At 51.0% G+C, this 7,005-nt stretch overlaps 1 protein-coding gene across 1 annotated transcript; it reads left to right on the top strand.

The window, feature by feature from the left end:
• The first annotated feature begins 1,903 nt into the window (after positions 1-1,903).
• Positions 1,904-2,290, top strand: LOC131269227 (small lysine-rich protein 1). The gene is made up of 2 exons (XM_058271567.1): positions 1,904-2,006; positions 2,043-2,290. The coding sequence occupies exons 1-2, from the start codon at positions 1,904-1,906 to the stop codon at positions 2,288-2,290; spliced, it is 351 nt and encodes a 116-aa protein (XP_058127550.1).
• Positions 2,291-7,005: the final 4,715 nt, after the last annotated feature.

The raw sequence follows: 7,005 nt of genomic DNA on the forward strand, positions 1-7,005 counted from the left end.
GTTGTAGAAGACGGAAAGGAGGCGAGCGCCAGCGAAATGTGATGAGGGGAGGGGGGCTTGGGAACGAAAGGCGAGTATAAAAGGGAGCACACACAGGACGCAGATAATAGCACGGTAACAGTAACAGTAATAGAAACAATAAAGCATTAATGGCAGCGATTCGAGCCATCACCGCGTGAGCAAACAAGAGTGAGAAACCAGACAGCGTCTGCAGGGAAACGATCCCACCGCCTGCAGAAGAGGCCGAGTTCTCCCTGGAGCTGGAGCAGAGAGATCACACCGTGCGGACGGCGCGGATCCGGGCCCCACGGGAAAATGGAAAAATTGATAGGACCACCCCTTTAATGAAGCCCTAATTATAGGCTGTGGTCCGGAGCATGTGGCACCCACGATGGACGTGGCGTTGAAACGGACCCTCTTTCGGGGGGGTTTGCGGACGTGCTTGTTGGGCGTTTTGCAAAGTTGCTTTTCGTTCCATTCCCTCGTTGCATTTTTCCTGCGCCCTGCCTGCCTTCCCCTGCTCCGGCTCTAGGACGCCTTTTGAGGCGCAGGATCGTCGCAAGCAGGAGTTCCCACTGTTGGGCAAACTACACCTTGAGCACCTCCTTCCGGCCGTCTGGAGGTGCCGATTTGTACCTGTGGGGTCGCTGAAGAGATCGAAAGAGAGAGAGAGTGAGAGGTGGTCCTTTTTTGCTTGTTGCTTCCCGAACTCCGGAGCGGGAGCCTCCAAAATCCGTAGTACCCCGTACGGTCGTGCAGGTCAATGCGCGAAGAAACCGGGTCAATAAGGGCGAATACGGGCGAAGGATTAATTACGCGATACGCGAATCAGAGGTCCCGAGTCGACTCGATGGCTTCCAGGCGGTAAACGCCTCATAAATCTTCCAACACAGGCAGCTCAGCGGTTCGGTCCTTGCGCCAGCGTCGTCTCCACGCCAACCGATCCTGGGGACTGGGCGACGCGGGACCGGGATCGTGCTTTTCCCCGATGGTTCGATCGTGCGCCTTACACGAAGCCTATGGTTACAGGGTACGGTGTTACATCGGATTGGTTGATTTATTGATCGGCCGCAATCGGAATGCCGACCGGAGCCTTCTGGACCCCGCGTGCCGCGAACCCTCTCGCGTAATGAATGAAGGCGCTGACAGGCAGAACCAGGTTCCCCGATCCGCGACGCCGAGGACCACCGGACGCGCATCGCGCGGTGAGTTACGAGCTCTTCCTAGCGGCACTCACTCTTCGAAAATCAGAGGTTTGCAACGCCCGGCCTTTGCACGTCCAGGCCGATGGGAGGCTGTTTGCGATGGGAAGGCAAAATTTAATTTCGATATTTATTGCCCGAGCGAGCAACCCTCTCCGCGCAAACCGCGGCGATAAGATCACGGGAAAAGCCGTGCGCCCTGCTTTGTTTTGCACCGGAGTGCCCTGCCGTGGTGCGTATGAATATTTATAAATTCGTGCACCGTTTGACAGCGGCCCGGTCTGAGAGGAACCTACCAGAGAGGCTGAGAAAACCCGAAAACAAAAAAAAAAATCGGCCCCCGGCAGAAGGAAACCGGCGGCAACAAATGCATGAACGCGCGAGTGATGAACGGCCTCTTGGAAATATTTACACGCATCTCCGCACCGTGGAAGTGCCTCGTGGTTCGTACTACTCCTGTGAATACCCCCAAAAGACAAACATTGGACCGTGGCGTTAAAAAATTAGCCTCCAAAAAAACAAAGAAGCTCGTCGGCGTTAGTCCACTACCTCGAGAATGTTTGTTGTCATGGCTACAGCAAGCAGGGTGGGTTCTGTTAGATCGATACGGGAACGCAGGAGGTTGTGCAAACAGCCGGTCCGCCAGCCGGTGCACGCCAGTCTGTGCGCGAACCTTGCACCGAACGCCTCGGCAAACGGTGATGGCCGGCAAGGGTAAGAAGAAAAAAGGAGGAAAAGACGCGTCGGCGGGTGCGGCGGGAGGTGCTGGCGGTGGTTCGGGCGGTGCCGGTGGTGGTGGTGGTGGTGGTGGTGGTGGTGGTGGTGCGGCTGGCGCCGGAGCGGTAGCGAAGGACAAGGCGGAGGCGGAGGAGGGCGACGAGGAGGATGGCGAGGCGAAGCCAAAGAAGGGCAAGGGCAAGAAGGGCAAGGGGAAGGGGGGCAAGTCGTCCAAGTTCCAGGGTGACATCTTCAACGAGGCGGCGATGGAGAACGCGTACTACATCTGCCACAACATCCAGGACGTGCTGAAGTCGCGCGGTTTCGCCTGGCCCGAGGGGCAGAAGAAGAAGAAGAAGGGGAAAAAGTAGGGACCCTGGTGGGTCTTTGGAGCTTTCCCGGCGAATCTAACCCCGTTGCGTAAACACTTCCGCGGCAATTGTTCGATCCTGAGCCTCGCCTGCTTTTGTCTCGACGAACTAGAGAACGCTGCCAAACAACAAGCTGTTGCTAGACAACGGCTCGCAGCCTTGTTCCTTCAAGCAAATGGCTCCAAAATGGTCACTACGACTAGTTCACTACGACTTCAACGTTCACGTTCGGCCATCCCTACGACAGACCGTTTGACAGACCGGAGTGCAAAACTCATCGGGAGTTAAGCTACATTTTAAAGTCGTTCCAAGTTCTAGTCAGTGCTCGCCGTCGTTCAGCTCCTGCAGTCCCAGGCTGGCAGGCTGGGAAAAGAAATACTCCGGAGTCCCCGCGGCGCTGGCACCCGTATCTCCGAGGCAATCAAGCCTCCGCAGCGCACCAGGAATGCCAGCAGGTAACGGCAGCCAAGCTCAAAATTCGAGGCCATCCAATATGGCGGAGCGGCCAGCTTGCCAAACTCACGACCGGTAGTCTCCGGAGCACGCCCGGACACTCGTGTCACCGCTGGACGCTAGGGGTCAAGGCTCCCGCCGGGATGGCTAGGGATTGATTGACTGGCTTGGACCGGTCGGGAGGCTGGTAGCAACAGGTAACCCTGGTGATCTAGGCATCCGGCCAGCATACTGGTACTTCTCGGAGTCCAAGAAAGTCAGCATAGTGGCGTCTCATGTGGAATTTGGGTTTTTCGTTTCTATTTTAGGCGCATTCCTTTTCCACTCCACGCGATCCAGATCCAGGGACTGCGACTGTGGGAGTGCAACGACCGGATTGACTCACAGGGACGTGAACAGGGATTTGCTCGCGCCTGCATTCCACTTCCGATGAAGCGAGATGAGGTGAGTATTCAGTAAGAGAGGGAGAACTTCACATGACATGTCCAGTATTCTGCGAATCGGCATCTCTCGGCTTCAAGCAACCGTGAGGACAGCGATACCGTTTTCCTGCTGATCCGGCGTGTGTGTGCTTCCCTTCTTCCAACTTTCCCCGCACGTCCCGAAACGCACAACGCAGCATGCAAATTGATGATTAGTTAAATAAAATAAAAGGTCTGGCAGAGACAAGCACTGGAGAGGGCGAAGTAGAGACAGCGTCGATGAAGGCCGGAAAGAAGAATCGGAGTGTGTGGGAGCCACGACAAGTTCGGAGCGAGATCCAAAACAAACATGAAGGCAGCGGGGGGAGAAAAAACACAGCGTCAGAAAATCCCAGAAAGCAGTAGGTGGTAAACAAATGAAACTCGAGATAAGCGAGGCTCGAGATGGATGCGAAACGCGCAAGAGTTGCCAGTGAGTTTGGGAATCTGATCAGATTCCTACGGCTCGACGGCTCGGCCGTCCCCTTCCCGCCCCTCGGTTCATCGGGCGACTCCAATTTCTCTCGCATGGTGGTGTTCCTGTGTTGTGGACGTGGTTCCTTGTTTTCCAACCAACCTCTCAGCCGTTGCCTAACGCCGTCGGTGTTATTGCCAGCTTGCTCGTAGGCACCAAAGACTCCAAGCATTAATGTGATCTGATCTGAGCAAAAGTGCAACACCATGGTTTGCTTGCGTTCCTGAGGCGTACCAGGCTTTCCACCACTCGGAAGAGCTTCTTCTCTGACGTCTCGACCGTTCGCTGCTACCGCGGGGTGTTTTACCTGGAAACCGGGAATCACGTTCCGATGATTGAGCTTAAGCAAACACATTTAGCTCGCCAAACCCCTTCGGTGCGTTTGAACTCCCCTCGGCCTCCAACTGCTCGAGCCTCTCACACACGCGTCTCCATTGTGCCTCGCAGCGCTGACGAGGTTCTCCGCCTTTGTCTCTCCGAAGGGTCAGCGTGGATCACCTGGTAGTCGTGATAGATGTTTAATGACCACGAATCATTCGAACGGACAGGACGTGGACGGACGAACCTGATTCCGAAGTGATACGATCATCAATCATTGCCAGCCAGCCAGAACCGATACGGCGGGATCGCGTCGTCTGTGGTGCTTCCGAGGTACAGGTCCGCTGCCGCGCGAGGAAGGAAGAACCGAGAGCCGGAGCCGCAGCCAGCGCACCCCCCGCTCTACCGGCGATCCACTACCGCTTGACGCAAATCGACTTGACGTGGGCGTCATATTAGGCGCATGGCGGATGCCGCTGATGAACTCCGGCATCGCCCGGAAACCGGTCCCAGGGGCCACGAGTTCACGCAATCCGGGGGCCAGATTGGAATGTCGGCTACCATTAAACCCTTATTGATGACAATGCGGACCGAACACGGGGCTGTTATTAAATTAGAGACCAGCACTGCCATCACACACGTTAAAAACAAGGGTTGAATAAACAAGCAACGAAACGTAAGGTGACGTGTGTTTCTTTCTTCCGAATTCGATGGATGGACTCTATCTTTAGAATGACCAGGAGTGCTTTGAGCCGTCGGACCTTGTCGGACGCGAACCTCTGCTGGCTTCCTGGAATTCGCTAGGCTGAGAAACTATCTGCGTAGAGTCCCTCCCCCGTGGAGTCCTTACCTGAACCCTTTTCTCATCAAACCGAATAGAGGAATTTGATCGATGTCATAGATCCTTCAAGTAGACCGTAGTAGAGGAATGTGCAGGTTCTAGCAGAATGTCCAGATTTCTGGGGTACTCCGGTTTAACCTAGTTTTCCAATATGCCTAGATTTCGAAAGCCGTGATTCATATCTTGTTAGTTGTAGATCTACAAATTCTACACAGATTCATGAATCTGGTGTACTCTTCTACTACTGGTAAGGTCAATCTATCCTTAGATACAAGAATACTTGGAGGTTCATTAAACTAATTGACGGGTCACAAAAGTTTGAAGATGCTTCAGCCTCTTCAGATCGCTTCTCCAAACATTTATGAGACAAATCGATCATGAAAGATACATTCCGATGCATTTCACCGAAAGATTCAGGTATGATTCGAGTAAGGAACTAGAATGAAGCATCCCTCGCAACTGCTCAACGCTCTAACGCTGTTTAATGTGCAGGATGCAATCAGCAAATCCCTGAACTATCTCCTCACAGATGCCAGACTCTGGTGTGAAACGATAAAGAGCATGAATATATAGACGGAGGCGAGGAGAGTGAACAACACGAAACCTGGCGTGTGTGTTTGTGCGTGTGTGTGTGGGTATGTGTACAAGCTCCACCCGGGGATGTATAATTACACCCTAATTTTTCAATCATCTCCTCTTCATCGTCCCATAAATTATCTTCCGAAGGTGCTTTGGACATCCCTTCGGGGCCGAGCGTGCCAAAATGCACCCCACCGCTCCACCCCACCTGCAGTGGAGGTAAAGGTGGTGGAAGAGAACCAATCTGAGCCGAAGGCCCCCTCCCGAAAAGGACGTCCTGACATGTGTGCGCCGTATTCAAATGTGGTGTCGCGTCCGACTCCTTGCTTTATGAAAGTATGGATGCTTGCTCCTTTCGCCTTTGGAATGCCTCGCGTAAAAGCTTCCCCAACCCCTACTCCCAGTCTTAGTCCGGGTGAGGAAAGAGGAGGGGAGGGAGAATATTTTTGTTAGTTTTGAGCCATTTTCCATTATGCGAACCATGTATGCATGTAATGTGCAGCAGTCTGTTGCACCGTACAGTTGCTCACACACAAACTGGAACACTTGTCTTCGATAGTGTTGTTCTGATAATTTTGAACGTCATTTTTCACACAATTCAGATGAGCAAACACTCTACTACTCTAAGCCTAAGTCATCCCGAAACTCCATACTTACAATTTCATGAACTAACTCACAAATTGTTTGTCTAACTTTGTTTATTTCATTTGTTATGATCACCCACACAACACATATGCATATAAATCGAATATCAACTTGAAATAATCGTACTTCTATGCAATATGATTGAATCGTAAATGATGCTAAAATAATGCTTATACGTACAAAAGTGGAGGTGCTAACCGTACATTGTTCAAAATGTATATGTTTAGTCGTATATTTTCTAAGTCGGCATCATATACGACTTACGATAAACATCAGCCGGACATTGCTCGTTTATCTATACGTATGCATAAAGAAAATCGTATTACATTCTTAATCGGCATCATATGGAACAAAGAATATACATTGCTCGTACATTGTCTATGCTTACTGCGATTCCGATTTGAAAAATACTAATATGTGATTCAATTTCTTCAACTTAATACGACTTCGTGTTGTGTGGGCATGTTGTCAAGCTTTTTAAGGGAATAACGAGCTATATTGAGTAAAACGTAAGCTCTTACTCAGCCGTTAAATGAGAAGCAGCACTCAAGGGACTATTCTGATACTGATTGAACTTAACATTAATACTAAATCTAAGTGTAAAATCTTCATAAAAATCGAGAAATGATTAATAACATCACAAACTCAACCTAATTTCGTTTAATTAGTGCTAGACGTCCATCTTAATAATATGTCATTTTTAAAGCTTGTCGTGGTAACATGCAAGTCTTGGTGGACGCTAAATACATTAAACATTTTAAACATAGAGATAATCGGTGCGTTACTCACATATGCCGTACTTATATGTGGAACTCTGATAGCTTCTCTAAATCTGAGAGCCCTTTCAGGCGCAGAAATATTTTGTTTTTCTAACAGTAATGGAACGCTAATAAACTTGAACCAAATCGACCGCAACCTCCGGGTGTCCCAGGTTCAGTGGAAC

This window comes from Anopheles coustani, chromosome X (genome assembly GCF_943734705.1).
Source record: "Anopheles coustani chromosome X, idAnoCousDA_361_x.2, whole genome shotgun sequence".
NCBI classification, from domain to species: domain Eukaryota; kingdom Metazoa; phylum Arthropoda; class Insecta; order Diptera; family Culicidae; genus Anopheles; species Anopheles coustani.